The sequence below is a fragment of the Tursiops truncatus genome, chromosome 10 (assembly GCF_011762595.2).
Source record: "Tursiops truncatus isolate mTurTru1 chromosome 10, mTurTru1.mat.Y, whole genome shotgun sequence".
Taxonomy (NCBI): domain Eukaryota; kingdom Metazoa; phylum Chordata; class Mammalia; order Artiodactyla; family Delphinidae; genus Tursiops; species Tursiops truncatus.
The window spans coordinates 55928635-55952973 of NC_047043.1; the positions used below are offsets into that span (position 1 = coordinate 55928635).

A 24339-nucleotide genomic window follows, 5' to 3' on the forward strand; every position below is an offset into this window, starting at 1 on the left:
TGGCTGATCCAATGCTCCCCAGTTAGCTAGTGCAGTAACTATTATATCCTTAAAGGCTGTTATGGAAAGATCAGTCTTGCAGCCTTCCAAAAAGAGGTGTTCAAGAAAAACATTAATAAGCAGGTATTTACATGACTCCGTCTTCCACAAGCAATAAATACCATTATTGAATGCAAAAAAAAAGTTCTGTTACACACTGTGTCCCTCCAAAATTCATATGTTGAACCCCAAGCCCCCAATGTGACTATATTTGGAGATGTGAGTTCTAAGTGGGTAATTAAGGCTAAATGAGGTTATAAGGGTGGGCCCTGACCCAGTAGGATTAATGTGTCCATATAGGAAGACATACCAGAGAGTTAGCTTTCAACTTGCACTCCTGCCCCCTTCCCACCACATACACAAACCGAGGAAAGCCATGTGAGCACACAGCAAGAAGGTGGCTATCTACAAGCCAGGAATAGAGTCCTCACCAGAAACTGAATCAGCCAGTCATCATGATCTTGGACTTCTAGTCTCCATAACTGTGAGAAAATAAATGTCTGTTGTTTAAGCCACCCAATCTGTGGAATTTTGTTATGGAGGCCCAAGGAGACTAATATAAACGTGAAATATCATACCTACTTTTAAGGAACTTATAATGGAGTGATGACAATACACTAAGAAAGTAAATTACAAATTTACAAAGTACCCAATCAGAGGATGAAGGGCTAGGAGAGGGAGTGAGTGCTGGGGCTTGAGACGCTTGTGGAAAGGTGCTTTAAAAAGGTAGAACTAAAAAAAAAAAAAAAAAAAAAGGTAGAACTTTGGCTGAACCTGAGGATAAGCAAGAACTGTTTTCTCAAAAGGATGTTAGCACAGGGTTGATGTACTCAGAAATAAGTGGGAGGCTACACTATCACATAGCTTTATGAAGGCAGGGATTTTTGTCCATATTGTTCATTATTGTATTCCTAGCAAAGTTCCAGGCACATACCAAGCACTCAAAAAAATTTTTTTTGTTGTTTCATGAACAAATGAGGAAATGAAACAATCGAATTGCGTGAAGTGATACCAGCCAGAACACTGAAATCACGGGGCAAAAAATATGGATATAATCTGCTGGTCAACGGAAACAAGTTCTAAATGGAAGAGTGAAATCTACCCTTAATTTCCTCTCTGTTTTCTATATTCTTTTTTTTTTTTTTTTTTGGCTGCGCCATGGCACAGCTTGCAGGATCCTAGTTTGCTGATCAGGGATCTTACCTGTGCCCCCTGCAGTGGAAGCTCGGAGCCCTAACCACTGGATCACGAAGGAATTCCCTCTATTTTCCATATTCTTTTTTCTACCTTGCTATTCTCTTTTCTTGTTACTTTCCTTCTCATTTTCACTTGTCAAGAACAAAGTTTTTCAAGCATTACCATTCATTTCCCCTAGTCCCAGACTTCCCTCCACCCCCAGCACATTCATGTTTCTCTGGGCTTCATGAAGTGGAAAACAGGAAAGAGGCAGCTGGGGTATCCCATGAGGAGTAAACTGAGGAAAATAAAAAGAAAGAATCCAAGAGCTGTCACCTAGGAGTAAGGTGATCATATACCCTGGTTTTCCCAGAATAGTCCTGGTTTATACCTGCTATTCCAGCATCATTATTCTTTATTTTTTTATTAAAAAATTTTTTCCCAGCACCATTATTAATAGTGCCCCCCTTAATTCACAAAAGCATCCCAGTTTGGATAATAAATTTTGTATCCCCCTACCCAAAAGTGAAATTAGGAAAAGAATGCTTTCGGAAGATTAGCCCAGATGGATTAGAGTTGAAAAAAAGAATGGAGGAAGGGAAATGAGTTGGGAGAAAAGTTTAGGAATGCAGTATGGGTGACCATTAGAGGGCCTGCGACTTTCTAGGTGCTGAATAAATGTTTGCTGAATGAATAAACAAATGTATGAGATAGTGAGACCCTAGTCCAGAATAACAACAGGATAGAAAACAAGTCCAGCTATTTCCAGGAAAGCATATGCATATATCAGACTGGATATAGAGGATGACTAAAGGAAAGAATTCTAGGCCATCAGATCCAGGTCTAAATATTGAGAATGGTACTATCACTAAGAAAGATGGGGATGTGGGAAAACACTTTAGACAAGAGGAGGAAGAATATGTCAGGAATACTAATTTGAGAATAAGACATAGGGGACAGATGAAGTCATGAAAATGTATAAGCTTGCTGAAATAGAGATTTTGGTTAAAGAGCAGGCAGAGAGAAAGAGAAATGCACAAGGATGTGCTGTAAGGATGCTCAGGGTGGTTCTGGGGGACCTGAGGAGGAAGCAAGACTTATCAGGAGAGCAGGGAGGGATAGTTTGAAGAGAGTTTGATCCAAGGAAACCTAACTATTTGCCCTCTGCCCAAATGGATGGGAAATTCCCTCAGAAATTCTGGAAGAATTCCCAGGCAGTAGGGAGGTGGGGTCTTAGCTAAAGAAGTAGGAGGAGGGATAGATGAGGCTATAAGGATAGCAAGTCACTAGGAGTATCCAGGCAACTGGGCACAAAATTACAATCTCAGACAATCAGTAAATGGAAGAGGACCAATGAGGCCCCACAGGTCTCTGACCCACAAATCCCTGAGAGTGATGGATGAGTGTCCTGATCTCAGGAGCACCATTCATTTCAGGCCGTGAGGAACCCACAAAGGGCAAAGTTCTATTCTGAGAGAGAGAGACAGAGGTTTTACCTAGAGGCGTTGTCTTCCTTTAATTCACCAGCATCACCAGCCTTTCAGGTTCCTCTGGGCAGTGGTCACATGGTCTTTGGTTACTGTTTAGCTGCAGTGGAGTGATGAATAAGAGGCAATACCTGAAAATAAATTCCAGAGAAACAGATGAATAAAGTGTAAAAATTTAAAGGACAAAAAAAAGAACTATTAGAAATTATCTTGATCTCAGGGAAAGGCCTAGGCCTTAAGCATAAAACAAAAGTTGACACCATAACAGAAAAGCTGATAGATTTGACCATATAAAAATTTCTTCACTTAAAAAAAAAATTAAAAATCTGTAATATAAAATAAAGTTGCCTTATACCATAATTCCTTCTGTGTATGTCTGTGTCCCTCCTCACATGTATACTTTAAGCTCTAAGCCCCCAGAGAACAGGGCCCATGATATTCGTATGTGGATCCCACTCAGTGCCTGGCACATAGGGCTCAATAAATGTTTGATTTGAAACGTTAAGTAAGTTCAGAATTCTATCTAATTCTATCTGGGTGTAGGGATGGTGAGAAGTGCACCCTCCACACATGACCACCCTCATCCCTCCTCTCCACCTGTTTATCTCTTTGGTGTTTCATATTGTCGAAACACCATGACAATACTGACATTCTTGGCAGTTCTGTCTCAACAGGGCCATCCAAGGGCTTAAATTCCCTAAGAGACTGACCTAGTCTAACTGCTCAGAGATTCTCAGAATGTCAGAGTTGGAAGGAAACTCCTAGACCACCTCGTCTCATATTAAAATTTTGAGCTGCGGAAACTGGAACTTAGAGGAGAGCTGGGACTCAAGCCAAAGTCTCCTGACACCCAAAACTGAGTTCCACTACATCACCCTTCCTCACCAAAACTCTACTCCTCAGGGTCCAGAGGTCCTCCTCCCACTTCTCTGTTTCTCTCGAGAAATGCTCCCTTTCAGACCTGGTTCCCATACTCTAGCAGGCAGGATTCCCGTCCCCAGACTAATTTCACAATAAACATCTCACCTGCCAAAGAGAAGGGAATGGCTCACTTTCACACCTGTGCACAGTAGCCTCACTCCAAAGGATCTGCCCAGGAAAAAGTTCCCGGTGGGGTCTTGGATCACTGTAAACACACAGAAACGACTTGAGTTCTCTGACAGCTCAACTGCAAGTGGACACTCAGGGCAATGTCCCATCCCTGGGTCACTTCCCTTCCTATTGAACTGAGAGCAATAAGGATAATCATTCCCATTTTAAAGATGAGGAAATGAAGCTCCCAGAGATGGAATGACTTGCTGAAGGTCGTATGGGTAGTAAGAGATAAGCCTTCTGCGTCGGAAGGAAATCCTCATTCCATCACACCACGGTCGCTCCTTTTCACCTGTTCTATTGATATCTAAGTCTCCACATTCTCCTCTAACTGAAAAATGCATTCCAAGTGAGAAGTTCTCTGCAATCCAGCTTTCCAACAAAAGTCTGCAGAAAAGGGATGAGGGAAACTCTGCTGAGTCAAATGTCTTTAAAGACAGGAAGAAATAAGGCTTTACAGGGATGCTAGAAGGAGAATTTTTTTATGATTACCCATCTCTCAGGATCACTAGGCCTCAAAATCGGTTTTGTGTTTCCCCCTTCAGATTCCCAGACCCCGCGTCTAACCCTTCAAGCTTGTTCCATTTCTTCCCTACCAGAATATAGTTCTGCCTTGTACACAACTGTAATCCCTGGATCTAATACACTGCAAGTTGGTGCTAAGTATTTTTTGAATGAATGAATGAGTAATCTTCGGCAAGGCTCTGCCCTCCTCTCTGGGTCTGCTTCCTCACTGAGAACACAGCAGGGATTGGATTAGTGATCTGAGCCATATACTTAGGTGTTGCGGAGCCCTTTGAGAGCCTGAGCGGGATGTGGACCGCTTTTACGAGGGAGGCCCCGTGGCTAGCAACGAGGATGATACAGTTCTGTCACCGCTGTCAGCTGGTCCGAGTGAGCAGCTACGCGGAGCAGGAGACGAGACCCAAGACAAAGGGGCAGCGCAGAACAAGGGGAGCGGGGCCCACGACGACCCCTTGACCTGCCGCGCCCCCGTCTCCGCAGCGGGCAGCGGTGAAGGAGGCCTGGCCCCCGGCCTATGTGCCCCACCCGCTCCCAGAACCGGCCCGAAGCCCCACACCAAGCTGCCACATACCCCGCACCGAAAGCGCCCGACCCACATCTTGGAACAATGCGGAGAAGGAACTACGTCACCGACTCCCCACTAACTCCCACCCTAACCCTCCGGTCCTTCTAGGCATCGGGAGGTTTCTGCATCTCTGTGCCCGCTTCGCGAGCCCGCAGGTCAGGGGACGCTCTGGCCCCGCCTCCCTCCCAGTTTTATCCTACCATTGGCTGAGAGGGCGAAAGGGCGTGGAGAGTTCAGCCAATAGGCGGAGAGATCCTGGACGGGGTGGAGCCTGGGGAAAGGACTTGGTTAGGGCGGGAAGAGGGACCAATCAACTGGGCGGCCAGACTACCTTCCTCGAACTGAAACTCTCTGAAGTCACACCCCCAGCTCTGGCTGCTGAGCGGAAAAGTCATCCTTTTCACACATCCTTCTCCTTTCAGCCTCAAAGTCAGGATCGGCTACCATTTATCGGCAGCATATAAAAATACGTGTCGAGTGCCTATTATGTCATTGTTCTAGGCTCTGCAGATACAGTAGTGAAGACAATGAACTTACTGCCCCATGAAGCTTACCTTCAAGTCAGGGAGACAATGGATAAATAAATACCTAGAATGTAGTAGTGCCTAAGGGGAGAGAGAGAGGGAGAGAGGAAGAGAGGGAGGTAGAGAGAGAGAGAGAAGGGGGTAGGTAGTGGTGGGGTTATTTTATAGATGACAGGGAAGGCAGAGACGGGAAGTGAGCAACTTAGGCATGTGGGTAGCTGGTGGAGTATTCCTGATAGATGGAACATCAGGAAGCAAAGGCCTTAAACCAGAAGGAAGGGGGCGCACGTTTTGGTCCAAGAGGGATTTGGATATGTCCCAAATAACACTGGAGGGTTTTGGGAATGAGAAGTGACATGATCTTACCTTTTTTTTTTTTTTTTCCTGCCCCATGTTCAAAGGTTTATTAGCTATCAGATATTAATGGAGCCAAGAAACCTGTTTTTCTATAAATTCTAATTTCTTGCTTTCAGTTCTTAGTCATTTTGACATAAACCTCCATGACATAACGTTTTAAAAATTTGCTCTGGCTGCTCTGCTGAGAACAGTCTGAAGGTGGGCAAGAGTAGAAGTAGAGAAATTAAGAAGCTACTGCACTATTCCAGATGAGAAATGATGGTGGCTTGGACGAGCTTAGAGGTGATTTAGGTGATGAGAAATGGTCTACATATATTTTGAAGGCATGTCCAGCATGATTTGCTAATTAATTGGATGTTGATTAAGGATGACTCCATGGTTATTGATCTGAGCAACTAAAATAAGACAGTCTTTTGGAAATAGAGTAGACTGAAAGAGGAACAGGTTTAGGGAGAGGGATCAATAGTTTTGTTATGGATGTGTTAAGTTAGAGATGCTAATTAGACATCCAAGAGTAAATGTCAAACAGGCAATTGGGATAGGAGTCAGGAGTTCAGTGAAGAAATCACAACTAGAGATGTAAATTTAGGTGTTGCTATATAGGGCAGGATGGGACAATCTAGGGAGTGACTGTAGGTAAAGAAGTCATCTGAGCAATGAGCTTTGAAGCTCATTAATCAATAGATGTGTATTGAATACTTAAAGCATACCAGGAGCATTCTTATCCATCAATTCTTATAGGTGGCACAACATTTTCCAAAGAAGATTGAGGCACAGAGATTCAGAGAAATAATAAGACTTGCACAAGTTCACACCCCCAGTTGATGCTGGAAGTAGAACTCAGGAGCACAACACTATTGCCACTACATCAGGAAACACTTAAGAAGAATATTCATGTACATTATGACCGTAATGATCAACTTGGTCTTGCTTTTCACCTATTCTTTTATTTGGGGGAGGAGTTATTAATTCTGATTAAAACTCTTAACTCCACCTCTGGTCCCAGGGGGTAACAATATTTCATTAATATTCCAGCTCCAGCTGGTCTCTAATTTTAGAGAGCATAATGAGGACACATGTTAAAAATACAAATTCCAGGCCACCCTATCCAACTTGTTGCCTTTATCCACAAGGATATTTATTTTTTCTGACAAAACCTATTCATTCAGTCCAGAATGATGTCACTGTTCAGAATCAGAGTATTTGTGGGGTTCATAATTGCCTAAATATTCAGCAGTTTCAATCTTTATCATGACATCTGTCAACCAAAGAAATTACAACTCATTTTTGGGTAAATGAAATACATATCCAGTTATTCAGGTCTTACTTTATTGGTCAAAATGGTGATAACACAATGCTTCCCTCTGGTAATTCACAGTCTCTTTGAGGATATGACTCTGGCTTTACAAAAAGATCAGGGGGGAGTTTCCTGGTGGTGCACTGGTTAAGAATCTGTCTGCCAATGCAGGCGACACAGGTTCGAGCCCTGGTCCAGGAAGATCCCACATGCCGCAGAGCAACTAAGCCCATGTGCCACAAATACTGAGCCTGCGCTCTAGAGCCCGTGAGCCACAATTACTAAGCGTGCATGCGACAACTGCTGAAGCCCGTGCACCTAGAGCCCATGCTCTGCAACAAGAGAAGCCACCGCAATGAGAAGTTTGCATACCGCAATGAAGAGTAGTCCCTGCTCGCTGCAACTAGAGGAAGCCTGTGCACAGCAACGAAGACCCAACGCAGCCATAAATAAATAAATAATAAATTCACTTAAAAAAAGAAAGAAAGAAAAATCAGGGACTTCCCTGGTGGTCCAGCGGTTAAGAATCTGCCTTCCAATGCAGGTGACTCTGGTTCAATCCCTGGTCAGGGAGCCAAGATCCCGCTTGCTGTGGGGCACCTAAGCCAGTGCACCACAACTGCTGAGCTCGCAGGCCACAACTAGAGAGAAGCCCGTGCACCACAGCAGAGGATCCCACATGCCACAAGGAAGATCCCACGTGTGGCAACCAAGACCTGATGCAGCCAAAAATAAAGCAAATAAATAAATACATGTTCTTTAAAAAAGATCAAAGCATACTTCAAAAGTATAAAAGTGAATGGGACATTACTGCCATACACACACACACACACACACACACACACACACACACACACACACACACACACGGCTTCCATGGGCATTAAATAATTTAAGCCTCAGAGTAATTTTATGGCTTAATGCTGTCCTTATTTTTATTTATTTTTACTTTTAGTTTTTTTGACCATGCCACGCAGCTTGTGGAATCTTGGTTCCCTGACCAGGGATTGAATCTGGGCCCTCAGCAGTGAGAGTGTGGAGTCCTAACCACTGGACCACCAGGGAATTCCAATTCTATCCTTATTTTTAGATAAGGAAACTAAAGCCTGGATATGTCAAATGATTTGCTTATGGTTGCACAGCTAGTAGTGGACAATTTGAAACTTGGACTGGGTTTTCTGACTGTAGATCTTGTGTTCTTTTGTCTACTGCCACACTGCCTCAAACTATAAATTGCATTTCTTCTAAAAGGTGTTGAGTTATAACAAGCCGTCCATAATCCCTTTTTACCTTTTTCAAACTTTATTTTGAAACTTTCAAACATGCATATACCCTCTAGGTAGATTCAACAACTGTTATTTTGCCATATTCGCTTTTTCTCTCTACACACACATACACATTTTATTTGTTGTTATTGTTAGTCATTTGAAAATATATTGAAGAGATCATGAGCCTCCAACCCTAAACACTGCAGCATGCATGTCCTAAGAATAAGGACATTCTTTTACAGAAGCAAAATATAACTGTCAGATTTAAGAAATCTAAACAATTGTATATTATCATAAATGGGCCTACTATTACATCCATTCCATATTTAGTGTCTCCATTGATCCCCAAATATCTGCTACAGCTTTTTAAAAAAATTCAAAATTCACGCACTGCATTTGGTGGTTGTGTTTCTGAAGAGTCTCTCTTAATCTAGAACAGTTGGCCAACTTTATTCATTTCACTGACTTTTCAAAGAGTCTAGGTCAATTGTCTTATATAGTGTCTCACATTGTACAAATTAAAGATCAGTGAATCCGACTTATTTTCTCATCATATCCCCCTATATTTCCTGTAAATTGGAAGGTAGGAAAAGAGGCCTGATTAGATTCAAGTTATATCTTTGCTTCACTGGTGGTGTTAGAACTTATGTATTACATGCCATCCTTAATTTCTTTTTCTTTTTCTTCTTGTTTTGTATTTTGTGTACATTAAAATTTCTCCATAGTAAAAAGTAAAAACAAAACATTAAGCCTGGCAGAGGGGGGAATTAGGGGGAGGGATAGGTAAAAGGTAGGGAATCTCTTTTTCAGGTGATGAAAATGTTCTAAAACTGCCTGTGGGGATGGTTGCACATGCATGTGAATATACCAAAAATCATTGAACTGTACATTTCACAAGGATGAAGTATATGGTATGTGAATTATATTTCAATAAAAACGTTTAAAAAAAGAGTCAGGAACTCACCTCAGAGAACCATTCGTGTGCCTGCCATAGTGCTGAAATGTCCAGGTTTCAACAGAGAGTAAAATACAGATTGAGGAGCCATTTGGAAGACAACCCAGGAGGCAGCGGCCACAGTGTTCAACCTAGGGGGAAATGTGTTCACTTAAGAATAAGGCCAATCCCCACATTAGCAGGTCAATCCAGACTTGCCCTTCCGTTAAACTGATACCATGGGCTACATTGTGTCCCCCACAAATTTGTATGTTGAAGTCCTAAATCTCAGGACCTCACAATGTGACTATATTTAGGGATAGAGCCTTTAAAGTGGTAATAAAGGGTAAATGAGATCATTAGGGTACATCCTAATTCAATACCACTGTATAAGAAAAGGAAATTAGGACATAAACTAACAGAGGGAAGATCATGTAAAGACAGAAGGAGAAGATGCCCATATACAAGCCTAGGAGAGCGGTTTCAGAAGAAATCAACTCCACTGACACCTTGATCTCAAACTTTCAGCTCCAAAACTGTGAGAAAATCAATTTCTGTTGGTTAAGCTACCCAGTCTGTGGAACTTCGTTATGGCAGCCCAAACAGACTAATACACCCAACTTCCTTGAGAAGCAACATAGTTCCTTGAGAAGCAACCAACTCATGATTCCCCCAAGAAGAGGAAAAGGGGTGTTCCAGAACCTGGAGATGCAGAGCAGGTGGCATGTCAGAAGATGGCTTTACCCTTGATATTAATTACGGGCAAAGACATTATAGCTTCTTGTTTGGGGGAGAGCAGGTAGAGCACAGCTTTAGCTCTGCCCCAATGAAAGATATTCCTGACTCTTATTCGAGCATATTGCTCTGGGCAAATCAGAGGTCCCCAACCAGATGTGCAACTTCCTTAGTTCTTGCAGATTTTTTGGGAATTGCCCAGCTGTTCCTGATTATACAGTTCAAATATCCCACATATCCACTCTCAATGGAAACCTCAGGGAGCCCCTGAGAAGAGGTGAATTGTCTAGACTTCTTCTAATGGTTCTCTTTTGAAAGTCTTTTAAATAATTCACTATCTTGTTATTTCAGTGCTGCTCATTAGGACAGATGTTGACAATGGATAGCGTGGTAAGTGCACAGCTTAGCCTGGAGAATACAGTTGCCAGTGGCTTTAATTTTAGCACCATAACAGCTGCCATGACCACCTTCCTCATAAATGGCCCCTGTAGTAGGCTGCACATACCTCAAATCCTAAGGGCACCAGTAGTGCGGCTCCCCAGTGAGAGCCTGAGTGTCATCGATTTTTGCTCATTGTTGAGGCAGCCTGACTAGAGGTTTCACTAGTGGCCTTTTTCTGAAATCAGGTCATGCTGACTTGCCAGGGTCCCTACAGGTATGGTGTAATTGCATCATTCTGTTCCCTCCTTGCCTGGGGAGCAACACAGACAGTCTCAGAGAGGGGATATAGCATTTTTCAATCTCATCCAAATGGAAACCAAAGTATAATGTATACAACCTGGTGGATGAGCATGTACCTATGCACCCCGTGACCCTGAACATGCAGCCGTTGTTACCACTCCTCATTTAATCTTAGAGGAATATATATTGTCCTGTGATTACTCTGTCCTTTCATCTAATTGTACTCAAATCTTGGGTGACTGTTGGCCCTGTCCCTTTCCATCCACAATCCATATGGCACCAGCTTGGGAAACTTAATATCTTGTAAATGCATCATCCATACACAAGACATTGCAACTGGAAGGGACTTGGGGGAGAAGCCTGTTAGATATCATAAAATGCCAACTGTACATACATCTCTAGAAAAGTTTAAGTCATTGGACTGCGCCACCTAGGGTGGAAAAACATTATGTTTTCAGTCAGCTGCAAATTCCTAACCAAGAGTCACAGATCAGAAAAGGGGGTGGAACACCGAATATATCTCTCAAACTGTGTTTTCACGCAGGGTATTCACAGGTCTTGAAAGGGAAAGTGCACTCATCCTACAGGGCATCCACCTGGGCAAAGTACAGGCCGTTGGTTCTGTGCATATATTAGTGGGAGGACTGTTGTGGTTCACTAAGGAATCAGTCTATAATGTCCTATCCTGGGTCAAATACCTGTACAACAAGGTACTTGGAGCCAGCTGACATCATAACACCTTCCCATTATCCCCCTTGGGCAAGAGTTTTATAAGGCTCCATCAGGCTAGAACACATCCTAATGTTAGGGGGGATAGGGGGTTTGTTTTTAATTTTCTATAGAGCAAAAGCCACCCTGTGGGTATTCACAATTTGTCCCTAACACCTAGAGTATCCTTTGTAACACTCCAAGAGGTCGACAACTTCACAGAAATGTCTTCCAGCATGGGACAGTACTCGTCAACTTGTCAGCACCCAAAATCTCTGGACCTTTCCTACTGGTCTTAGATGAATTACCAGGGTTTGAGATGCAGAATATAGCTGTGGAATATTTTCTTTGTGTTTAAGAGGTAAGAGGGTAAGTGTCCAGCTCCTAACACGTTTACCACCATATTTGGTCACCTGAACTATCTCCTGGGTATAAATTTTGTCTGTTTTTTTTTTTTTAATTTTTTGGCTGTGCCGCGCATCATACAGGATCTTAGTTCCTGGATCAGGGATCGAACCCATGCCCCCTGCAATGGAAGCATGGAGTCCTAACGACTGGAGCACCAGGGAAGTTCCAAACTTTGATTTTTAAAAACAAATTGGGAGCTCTATCACACTGCTTACTGTAATTCTTTACTTGCATTGTGGACTCATGAATGGAGCAGAAGCCATGTGCTATAACTAAAAGCTTTTCTACACTTATTCCAGGAACAATATTTTTCAAAAATGTGTACAAAATAATAGAAGCTCTGGATGATTTCTTGCCCTCTAAAATCCAAAACAGATTATAACCCAGGTGGGTTTTGTTATGCCAAACAAGAAATAAACTATAACCAAGGCTTTCCCACACACAAATAAGTAGACTTCCTTGTAAGCATAAAGTCTCTGGTGGATGTTTCACACAACTGAATGTTTTCTCACACTTATCTCAGGAATAGTTTATTTTCTCAGTTTGGAGTTGCCGAGGTAAAATAAAGTCTGAGTTGTGACTGAAGGTTTTTCCACATTCAGTTCTTTTAAAACAAAGCTATTCACAACAGGTAGAGCACATGGAAGGAGCCTCCACTGTACCCATAGTGTGAAGGCTGAGCAAAAAAGAAAAGAGGGCTCTGGGCGGAAGATTTGCAACCAGATTAGCAAAATGTCGAGCTGCTCTTTTACTTCTTTACTGCTGCACAGCATATTAGTAATATAAATTTATAACTCACCTTCTAGCTCCAAGTCTAAACAGACAATTTTAACAGCACGCAAATAGAATATAAAGCAATTCAAGGAAAACCCACTTTCCCTATCTTGGGGCAAATATTGTTGATTAGTGAAGAAAAAGACAAATGAAATATGAGGCTAATAAAAAGTCTCTGCAACTTGAGGCAGTGAAAGGACATAAGAAAAAAATATATTCAAGGGACCTCCCTGGTGGTCCAGTGCTTAAGACTTCGTCTTCTAATGCAGGGGGTGCGGGTTCAATCCCTGGTTGGGGAGCTAAGATCCCACATGCCTCTCAGCCAAAAAGCAAAAATCATAAAACTGAAGCAATATTGTAACAGATTCAATAAAGACTTTAAAAATGGTCCACATCAAAAAAAAAAAAACCTTAAAAAATCCCCACAAACTTGGCAATCATGAAAGGAAAACTGAAAGGAAACCAAAATGTAAAACATTACGGATGGGGCTTCCCTGGTGGCGCAGTAGTTGGGAGTCCGCCTGCCGGTGCAGGGGACACAGGTTCGAGCCCTGGTCTGGGAAGATCCCACATACTGCTGAGCAACTAAGCCCATGCGCCACCACTACTGAGCCTGCACTCTAGAGCCCACGAGCCACAACTACTGAAGCCTGCAGGCCTACAGCCCATGCTCCGCAACAAGAGAAGCCACTGCAGTGAAAGGCCTGTGCACTGCAGCAAGGAGTGGCCTCTGCTTGCCGCAACTAGAGAAAGCCCGCGCACAGCAAGGAAGACCCAGTGCAGCCTAAAAAATAAATAAAATCTATATAAAAAAAACTGTGGATGAAACACAGCCCTAACTACATATACAAAAGAGAATAAAAGAACTTTACAGGGCTTCCCTGGTGGCGCAGTGGTTGAGAGTCCACCTGCCGATGCAGGGGACACGGGTTTGTGCCCTGATCCAGGAAGATCCCACGTGCCACGGAGCAGCCGGGCCTGTGAGCCATGGCCACTGAGCCTGCGCGTCCGGAGCCTGTGCTCTGCAACGGGAGAGGCTACAACAGTGAGAGGCCTGAGCACTGCCAAAAAAAAAAAAAAAAAAAAAAAGAACTTTACAGAATACTAGGTGCAGCTTTATGCCACTCTCTGACAGTCCAGTAGAAAGGATGATTTCCCGATAGAGCTCCCCAAAAGTTACAGAGGTAGAAACTTAAAGAGGGCAGTAATTGAAGAAATCAAAATGTTGCTAAAGATTTATGCTTCTTGGGGTGGGGCAGGACAAAAAAAAAAGACTTTTCCCTCTCAATTCCCTCATCCCCCAAAATGGATCAAGCCCAGTTATTTTTACTGTTCAAAGAATAATTCCCACATTATTCAAGCTCTTCCAGAGTAATTAAAGAAAAACAAATACACTTTGCAAGGCAGGCAAAACCTTATTAGTAAATTCAACTTGGTTCTGTACTTAAAACATTAACAAATGGATTCTATTCCAGGAATGCAAGGAAATTTCAATTATCTAGAAACTTGCTCCCCCTAAAATTACAAAAATAAAGGACATTATCCATGAAATTACAGATTTTTTTTAAAAAAATGGTAGAACTTAAAAACCGTAACAAAAACTCAAAGTACAAAACAATAATAATAATTATAGGGTATAGTATGTGCCAAGCACTGTTTTAAGTGCCTTACACTTATGAACTAATTTAACCCTCACAGCCCTGAGGTAGCTCCATTTTATATATGGAAGAGCTAGACACAAGGAAACTAAATGACTTACTCAGGATCACACATGTAAGAAAGTAAGGAGTCAGGATTTGAACCTCGAGTACCAGGCACAAAAATCTATTCTCTTAACTACTGTATTATATTGCTGCTTCTAAAAATAGGAATAGGGACTTCCCTGGTGGTCCAGTGGTTTAGACTCCGAACTTCAGATGCAGTGGATGTGAGTTTGATCGTTGGTCAGGGAACTAAGATGCTGCATGCTGTGCAGAATGGCCAAAACAAACAAAGAAAAAAATAGGAAAAGAAGGAAACTTCCTAAACCCAATAGAATATTTATGAGAAACCAACAATGAAGTAACAATAGTGAAACTTCCAGGGGTACATGTAGAAGATATCAATGAGGGCTTTATATGAGATATCCTATGAAGAGATGTCACTTCTATCTTTAGAAGCTTCTAGTCTGGTGGGGATGGGGGGAGGGGAGATTGTGTCCAATTTAAGGATGATTCAATTACAGAGCTGAGTTTTCAAAAGGTATTTATTAAACAACTATCATATGAAAATTATTATCTATATACTAAAAGAAATAGATACTATACCCAACCTCAAAGAGCCTATAAGTTGGTATGAACACATATGCATTAAATACAGAATAATTTACAACACAATTTAACAACAGTTGTACACATAGCACCAGCTAAGTCAAAGCACTGAGGTCCAACGAATAGCAGTTTAAGATGAATGAAGACGTATTTGAAGAAGAAAGTCTTTCAGAGATGAGTTGGATCTGGCAGGTTCTGAGGGACACATATTAGCAAAAGAAAAGAAAAAAGATTTTCTAGACAGGGAACATAAGTGATGAGGGACTATATTAGAAGTTCAAAAAGTAGAATAAGGAGGGCCACAGCCAAGAGAAAGAAAGAATGAATCAGTACCTTGGAGAATGACTTTATGTAAATGGTAAAACGGAGGAAGTGGAACACAATAAGGAAATACCTCTGTCCTTGAGAAGTACACGTTCTGATTTTGGGACACCTAAGTAAGAAATGAGATAGATTTTTAAACAGATGAAATAAAAGAAAGAAGGAAAGAAATCTACAAGCACATGAAATGTGTAGTCCTTACTGGGGAAGGACCATACTGTTACTCCCACTCTCCCACCTTCCTGACCACCAGAGAACGTTTAAGGAATGATCCACTTTGATTAGTGATTCCAAGAGGAGACCAGAGTGAGCATACTTCTTCTATAGAAACCTTAACTCAGAGTTCCTTGCTGTCTTAGAGAATCACGCCTTAAAAAACAGACCGAGCCAGACCTGACTGCTTTTCTCCAGTGTGAGTTCGCTGGTGGTGATTGAAAGTAGAACGCTGACTGAAGGCTTTCCCACATTCAATACATTCATAGGGTTTCTCTCCAGTGTGAACTCTCTGATGCACAATGAGCTGTGAGCTGTCACTAAAAGCCTTCTCACAATCTTTGCACTTATAGGGTTTCTCCCCAGTATGAGTTCTCTGATGTACCATAAGACTGGAGCTATAACTGAAGACCTTCCCACATTCATTACATTCATAAGGTTTCTCACCAGTGTGAATTCTCTGGTGTATAATAAGATGTGAGTTTTGATTGAAGGATTTTCCACACTCTTTGCATTTATAGGGCTTTTCACCCGTGTGAAGTCTCTGATGTCGAATGAGACATTTACTCAGACTGAATGCCTTACCACACTCATTACATTCAAAAGGTTTTTCTCCAGTATGAATTCGCTCATGGTCAACAAGTTGAGAGTTCTGATTGAAGGCTTTCCCACACTCACTGCATTTGAATGGTTTTTCCCCAGTGTGGAGGCTCTGATGTCGAATAAGACATTTACTTCGACTAAAGGCCTTGCCACATTCATTACACTCATAAGGCTTCTCCCCAGTGTGGATTCTCTGATGGTCAATAAGATTTCTGTTGGAACAGAAAGCTTTCCCACACTCATTACACTTGTAAGGTTTCTCACCACTGTGAAGTACCTGATGGTGGACAAGGCTTTTACTCCGAATGAAGGCCTCCCCACAATCATTGCATTCATAGGGTTTCTCCCCAGTATGGGTTCTCTGGTGGTCAATGAGTTGAGAACTCTGAGTGAAAGCTTTTGCACATTCGTTACATTTATATGATTTCTCCCCATTATGGAGTCTCTGGTGTTGAATGAGATGCGAGCTGTGGCGATAGGTCTTTCCACAATCACTGCATTCATACGGCTTTTCCCCTGTGTGGATTCTGAGATGGACTATGAGCTGAGAGGTCTGCCTGAAGGTCTTGCCACACTCATTGCACTCATAGGGTTTCTCTCCAGTGTGGATTCTCTGATGCCCAATGAGGTGAGAACTCCGATTAAAAGCTTTGCCACATTCATCACAGTGATAGAATTTCTGTCCCTTCAGAATTTCCTGATGTTCTGCAGGACTTGAGGACAGATCTGGATGTTCCTCAAGTTCCTTATATACATCACATTCATCTTTTGTGCATTTATTTTTAACCTCCTGTGTTATTTCCAAGAAATCACTCTTCAGTCTGCTCCCTTGTTTGCCTGAGGGTTGAACTTCTAGCTTCTCTAAAGCCTCTTCACAGGCATCTCCAGCTTCTGGTCCTCCTGGAATCACTCCATAGAGTACTCCTGAGGTCCTATCAGATGACTCCGTTTCTTCAGAAATTTCCTGCTTTGGAGGCAACTCTGAACTCTCCATCCTGTTCTCACCTGCTGCCAAAAGAAAGAAGAAAACAACTGTTACTCACTCTTACCCTACTGAGGAAATGAACTATCAGGAGCCTATGTACCTAAAAAAAAATTCATATTATGGGTAAGGAATGAGGAGACACATTGAGAACAGGAGAGAAAATGAGAAAACAGCTCAAATTTCTCTTCATGGACAGAAAAACAATGAGGGGAAGCTGGTCAGTGGAGGAAGGCAGAAGAAGAGCTATCAGGACAGAGGGATGCTGAGCCAGCACAGCCAGGTGAACAGGCCAGTTGAAAGGCAAGAGACCAGACTGTAAAGCATGGTGTGATCTTCCAGAAGTCACTTAGATGCGACGTCTCCTTAGTAAAATGATGAACCCTAAGGTCCTTTCCAACCATGACATTGTATGGTTCCACACTTCTCAGCAAAGATGTTGGGGAGAGAAAGTGGTGGCAAATACCTCAAATCAAATATGAGAAACAATGTGGGCAAACCTGAGAGTAGAAGGGAAATTTATATTATGAGGATATGATTAGGAAAAAGTGTATATAAAGGAGTGATTCTGGTGTAACAGGACAGTGACAAGATTTGAAGAAGTCATGGGTAGAGAAATACTGGGGAAAAGTATTGAAGGGGAAAGCAAAGCTATAAAATTGGGCACCCCATAGTCCCTGGAGCACTGACTGGTAAGTACAATACTGCACTCCTATAAAAACTAGGAATGGGGCTTCCCTGGTGGCGCAGTGGTTAAGAATCCGCCTGACAATGCAGGGGACATGGGTTTGAGCCCTGGTCCGGGAAGATCCCACATGCCATGGAGCAGCTAAGTCCGTGCACCACAACTACTGAAGCCCACGTGCCACAACTACTGAAGCCCGTGCACCTAGATCCCGTGCTCCGTAACAAGTGAAGTCATCACAATGAGAAGCCCGTGCACCACACAAAGAGTAGCCCCCACAAGCTGCAACTAGAGAAAGCCCACTCGCAGCAACTAAGACCCAACACAGACATAAATAAATAAATAAATAAATAAATAAATAAATAAATAAATAAATAAATAAATTAAAAAAAAAAACTAATGGGGGACTTCCCTGGCAGTCCAGTGCTTAAGACTTCGCCTTCCAATGCAGGGGGTGCGTGTTTGATCCCTGGTTGGGGAGCTAAGATCCCACATGCCTCTAGGACAAAAAACCAAATCATAAAACAAAAGCAATACTGTAATAAATTCAATAAAGACTTCAAAAATGGTCCACATCAAAAAAAAAACCCCAAAAAACTAAGAATGGCATCAATAACTTGAAATATAAATCAAACATGTTTTTGGTATCTTGATAATCAGGAATCATAAGGAAAGTGAGCAGTTGAATATTTGCTTTTAAATTCTAGGATTTTTCAGTACAAAAACTGGGAGAAGGCAGAGCAATTATGGTTATAACTTAACCTAAAAATGTTGGTTCCTTTCAATGACATCTACATCAGGGCTATAAACCTTCATGCTAATTGAGTGTGTTCAAGTGGTAGATGTCTGAATCTCTCACTTCTAAGCCCACCCTCCCCAGAGTAGGCTACTGTCCTAGACCGGTCAAGCCGTGACAACAGCTCCTTCCAGGAAGCAGCCCTGCCCCAGTCTTTCTGAAGGAGAAGCTGAGGCAACCATGCTTTGTGCCAAACAACCCAGCTCAGCCCATGATGGACAACAGGTGACTGGAACAGGGCCAAGCACTAGACCCAAGTGTGGCTTATCTGTAGATTAATCATCCGCCTCTGTGCAGCAAGAACCAAAGTTCTGCTCAAACAAAGATGTTATTTAATGGCTGAACCACCCTTGGAGCTCCTCTCTACATAAATTCTGAACTGAAGGTAGGACAAGATGAAGGAAATTACAAGTAGAAGCCCAAGCTGAAATGATGCATGGAGAGAAGGCAAGCCATCGGGAGCCAAAGCAAGCAGAATGTGTGAGGAAACAGAAAGTATGACTAAAAAGGAGCTCTGACAAAAGATTCAGAGTGAAGAGAATGGGTATCAGAGGGAGGAGAAAACAGATACACAGAGCACAGATGTCTTACGACACTGGTGTAAAAATCCTTTCACTTTTGCTGCTGTGGCTCCCAGGCTCCCAAGTCCCTACAAAGCTTTGTTTCCCGAAGTCTGGTCTAGCTGGTCAGTTTGTTCTAGGTTTCCATTCCTTTAGTCTTATTGTAAGTAACTTAGCTCACTGCTTACAACTGAGTGGCTTTCTATTCCTTCCAACTACAAACGCTAACTAAACCAGCCCAGTTCAATTAATAAGAAGGTAAAAAGAATGTTAATAACGGTTAAAGTGCATGATGATGTAGAGGGGTTCATTATACTATTCTCTCCACTTTGTCTCTTTATATTTTCATAATAAAAAGTTAAAAAAAGAAAAAGAATATAGCAAAGAATATGTAAAGAAGGCTGACTCTAAGTTACCGGGTAACAGAGTCATTACCCAATGAAGCCAGGCTGCAGCAATTTTCTGGCACGATGTTCCGGTACAGGGCTGCTTTCTGGCTGAGAGCTGGACCTTTCCACTTCTTCTGAGTATAGTCCACAGACAGGAACTCGAACTCTGCAGCCTCCTGGAATGACAAGCTTCTATTGCTCAGGGACATTCCCAGCCTGGAAAGCAGTCATTAGGGGCACCAAGAGGACAGGGTCGGGGAACCTGGTGGTAAAATGGGTGGGGGGGGGGGCGGAGGGAGGGAATCTGGGAAAGACAGATTAAAAGGGGGAATTCCCTGGTGGTCCAGTGGTTAAGACTCAGTGCTTTCACTGTCATGGGCCCGGGTTCAATCCCTGGTTGGGGAACTATTATAAGATCCCACAAGCTGTGGGGTGCAGCCAAAAAAAAAAAAAAAGGACAAATCTAGGACAGGACCAGCTCCAGGGGAAGCCACAGGAGCAGACTCAGAATGGGCCAGAGGCCCGGAGATGAGCTCTAGCTATTCCTGGGCCACAGACTTGGAACTCAGGAAGCTCACCTGGGGCCTGACCATCCGGAGCACAGTTGCCGCTGCTTGGTCTCCTACGTTCCCCACTTGGGGAAGGGCAGGCACCGGGGAAGCATGCTGAGCTGAGGGAGGAAAGAAAGCTCTGAGTGGGACCAGCCCTGCTCTTGGCTCCAATGAGGTCTGTATCCCAGCAAGTGGATTCAGGAGAACCCAGGTGGCTCCACACACACGGACCCTCATCCCTGTTCCATAAAGGCATTATCCTTTGTTAGCTGTGAACTTTTCCTGAAGGCAAGAAGGTCCCTGTTCAAACCGAACTGGCGGTTCCTTCCAGCCCTCTCTCTCCCACTCTCGGAAGGAAGCTACACTTCTGACCACCTTCTGTCTCCCGTGGCTTCCCCAGCAGCAGCCTGCCTGGCCTCCCCCTCACCTCTCTGCTCCTCATTCCCTGGCTTCTCTTCCTGCACCTGCCCTCTCATCACGGACACTGCAGGCGTTCAGGCCTCAGAGCTTCCCCTTTCCCTCTCTCAGAGATCTCACGACTCCCAATCTCTGCTCTTAAGCTCTCAGTTCTCTCTGAGACCCATATCACAAGCCTCCAGTTGCCTATTGGACATTTCACTTGGGTGTCCCACAACACCTGAAATTCAGTGTCTAAAGTGCATGTTTCCATCTTCCTTTCCTGACTTCCCAAGTTTTCTCAGTGATTCCAAACATCAGCCAAAACCCGCTAATTCTCCCTCCTCTCCATTGTCCCATGGATTCTTCGTTCAAATATGTGTCACATCTATCACTTTCCATTCCACTCAAACCCACTCACGCAATTAGTGCCTCCTAGTGAGGCTCCCAGTCACTGGTCTCCACACTCAACCCACAGTGCTCATGTGCCACAGTAATCCTTCTGAAATACTGTTTCTAACACTTCAATCCCCTGCCCCCAAATTCTTCCTGGTCTCCATCCAAAGGCCCTGCACAAGCAGACCCCAGGCTCCCAAATAAGTCCTTCCTGACCCGACCTCAATGGGGTCCAAGGAACTCCCACTTAGCGAGTGTCTTTGCTCCAGCCCTCCATGATCTCGCTCACCGTTTACAATGTCCACATGGCTCATTCGTGATGGCATCAAATGCCTGCGGACAGATATCACTCACATGTACCTTATGAGGCTGCCTCTTCTTGCACTTAGGACTGACTCTCTGCCAACTAGATAACAAGCTCTTTGGAAGCAGTGCCGGCGTACTCTATCTCTCTGGTCCTCAACAGTGCCTTTGCCATGAAACGTGCTTGACAAAAATGTGCTAAATACACGAATGATCGGAGAATAAGCAAAAGGAACAAAGTCACTAGGGAAGGAAGACACAGGGCAGGGCAATAAGGGACTCCAATGGGGTGGGAGATGGGGAGATGAAGGAAAGGAGACTCCGAAAGAGAGAAAGGAGGAATGACTTAAGGCCAAAGCGGGTGGAGTGAGTACCAGAGTGCCCACTGGGGAGGTGGTGGTGTGCCCCAGGGTCACCAGGAGGCTCCAGGTGGGCTCCGGGTGCCGAACCCTCACTGAGGAGTGAGGTAGGAGGAGATTCCTCTGTTGCACCCAAGGCTGTCATCTCCTCCAAATGCATTTCCTGTTCCTGTGCTGGAGCTGAAACCTAGAGACAAGGAAATAAAATTGGGTCCAAAAGAGCATCCTTGAAGGTACAGAACCCAAAACCTCTAAGAAGCACCCCCACGAGAGGAAGCCAGGGAGAGAAGAGTCAGAGGGTCCTTCTAGCCCCACCAGTAAGCCAACTGGGGCAAAAATGCCAAAGCAGGATCTACAGCTTACAATCCTATTTGCTATCCCTCTGTTGACCCTTTCGGTAGGAGCTTCAAGACCAGATTATATAACCATTTCCACTCTGTGTCAGTGCTTCAGACACACATTTGCTTATGAAGAACCCCCTGGAAAAAGGAGTTAGGAAAGTAATTCAGTACACTCCCTAGGGCCTCAGCCTACAGCATAGATCAATCAGAAGCACCAAGGAAGTAAAAAGTGACAGGTGTATGTACCTGTATGTGCACAAATAATGCTACTGAGGCTGACAGCTGGAGCAATACCCCAGAACAGCAGCTGACAAACCTCAGCTTTTCCAACTTCTCTCAGCAAAAGTGTCTCCTCTTCAGAGAAGCCATCCCTGACCACACTGACAAAGCAAGGATAGTCACACTCTCTCAAATTACCTGGTTATGTTTTCTAGAGCATACATTAGTCTTTAAATTATCTTATTTATACCTTTATTGTCTATTTCTCTGCCAATGAAGTATAAGCGTTTTGAGGGTGAGCACTCTGTCTTGGTCACTAGCTCCCAGAACAATGCTTAGTCCAATGGTGGTATTCAATTAATATTTGCTGACTGACTTCCTCTCAATATTTTGCTAAGTTATCTGCAAACTTGGTTTTCAATATGTACTACCTCTCCCCAAAAATTTATACAAAAAGTCAAACAGAAAAAAAAAAATTTAAAAAGAAAAGTCAAATAGGATCATATAACACCAAATCTTTAGAGACCTCGAGAATATCTCAGAGCACAGACCTTTTATTTTCTAACCCTTGCTTGTTGTCATCAAATCAGTTCCTCACAATCTCATGGTTACTACTTGTACCAGCATTTGGAGCAGAAAATCTAAAACATTATCTAAGTAAATCACTTTTTTTTTTTTTTTTTTTTTTTTGCGGTACGCGGGCCTCTCATTGTTGTGGCCTCTGCCGTTGCGGAGCACAGGCTCCAGATGCGCAGGTTCAGTGGCCATGGCTCACGGGCCCAGCCGCTCCGCGGTATGTGGGATCTTCCCGGACCGGGGCACGAACCCATGTCCCCTGCATCGGCAGGCGGACTCTCAACCACTGCGCCACCAGGGAAGCCCAATAAATCACTTTTTAAAAATTGAAATATAGTTGATTTACAATGTTGTGTTAGTTTCAGGGGTACAGCAAAGCAATTCAGTTATACATACATATATATTCATTCTTTTCCAGATTCTTTTCCCTTATAGGTTATTAAAGAATATTGAGCAGAGTTCCCTGTCCTATACAGTAGGTCCTTGTTGATTATCTTAAATAAATCACATTTATAAGCTCATTCACTCTGGCATGTACATAGCAGAGCATAAGGTGAAAATAACTTCTCCTTCAACAAAACACATGGATTTGCCCTACTGGGTTACATCTGCTGAGATGTTAGGGGGCTCTCTCCTTTAGTGTATATCTCTCCAATGGAATGGTAGGTCCAAGAGGCTCCCTGCAGTCTGAGGTTCCCCAGCTCTCCCATGGATGGTTCTTATAAATTGGACTTAGAGCTCTTAAATACAGCAGCTGTGGGTACTGGCAGAAGATAGAACTTAACTGCACTGTGATAACACAACCTTGTAATTCACTGACAATTAAATCCTGATAAAGTTCCTATTCATTACCTAGGACTCATAAGTGTCCTCTCCTCGCAGGCCATGAAAACCCCATTCCAATTTTCATTCCAAGATGGCATTCCACAGCAAGACATTAGGGAAAAGGTAGTGGCTTAGAATCTAGGGAGCTGGAAAATCCTGGTTCCCACACACATGGACAAAGGGACTGCTTACTAGCTCTGTCACCTTAGATGAGCCAGTTAACTTCTCCACGTTTGCATCGCTTGTCAAATGGAGATAATGATTACTATCTGCATACCTTGTAAGCCTGCTAGGAGCTCAAATTAAAAAAGATATAAAAGCATTCTGTAAATTCTGCAGCCCAGTAGGGATGCCTCTACCACTCTCTCCAGCCCCAATGTGCACACATGTACATGCTCACTTCTGCTGATCAGAATGACATTCCTTAATCTCCTCCTGGCAAACTCCCACGAAAACGCCTGTTTTTTCATTTAGTCGTAAAAACATTTTCTGAATCCAGGCTAGGTGAGATAGTCCTGTTCTCATGTCCTTATGTCAGAAAACTTAAGCTGATGACAGTGGCAGAGTAAGAAATAGATTCCAAAGATCCCACTTCTAGGCTAGAGCCATGAGTGTTCAGCTGCCCTGACTGTCAACTGTTAGTCACTCTCTTGGGTTTGTGACTCAGTCACCTTTCTTCTGAGGCTCCCTGGATAAAAGACAGTTTTAATGGAGGCTATATTCTCTTCTGCTTAAGCAAAAGAAGGCAGGAGATAGGGAAATTTTCCTTCTACCCTCCTCACTAAATAGCACTCTAAACATTTCTTCAACCACTTGTCCTTGCCTATGGTTGGGCCTAGCTGCTCTCTAGACCCTACTGATAGTTGATTTATCCCTGTGTTTACTTGTTTAAACAAGGAAATAACGATTGACAATGTATCTGATACTGTCAGAGGGTACTGGCTA

At 43.2% G+C, this 24339-nt stretch overlaps 1 protein-coding gene across 1 annotated transcript in view; it reads right to left on the reverse strand.

The window, feature by feature from the left end:
* The window catches only part of LOC109552010 (uncharacterized), a 60688-nt gene that overhangs the window by 32560 nt on the left and 3789 nt on the right, over positions 1-24339 (reverse strand). Inside the window, 4 exon segments of the mRNA XM_073811036.1 lie at positions 15651-17024; positions 19475-19604; positions 20007-20098; positions 21449-21620. Coding sequence (XP_073667137.1) covers positions 15651-17024; positions 19475-19604; positions 20007-20098; positions 21449-21620 — 1768 coding nt within the window.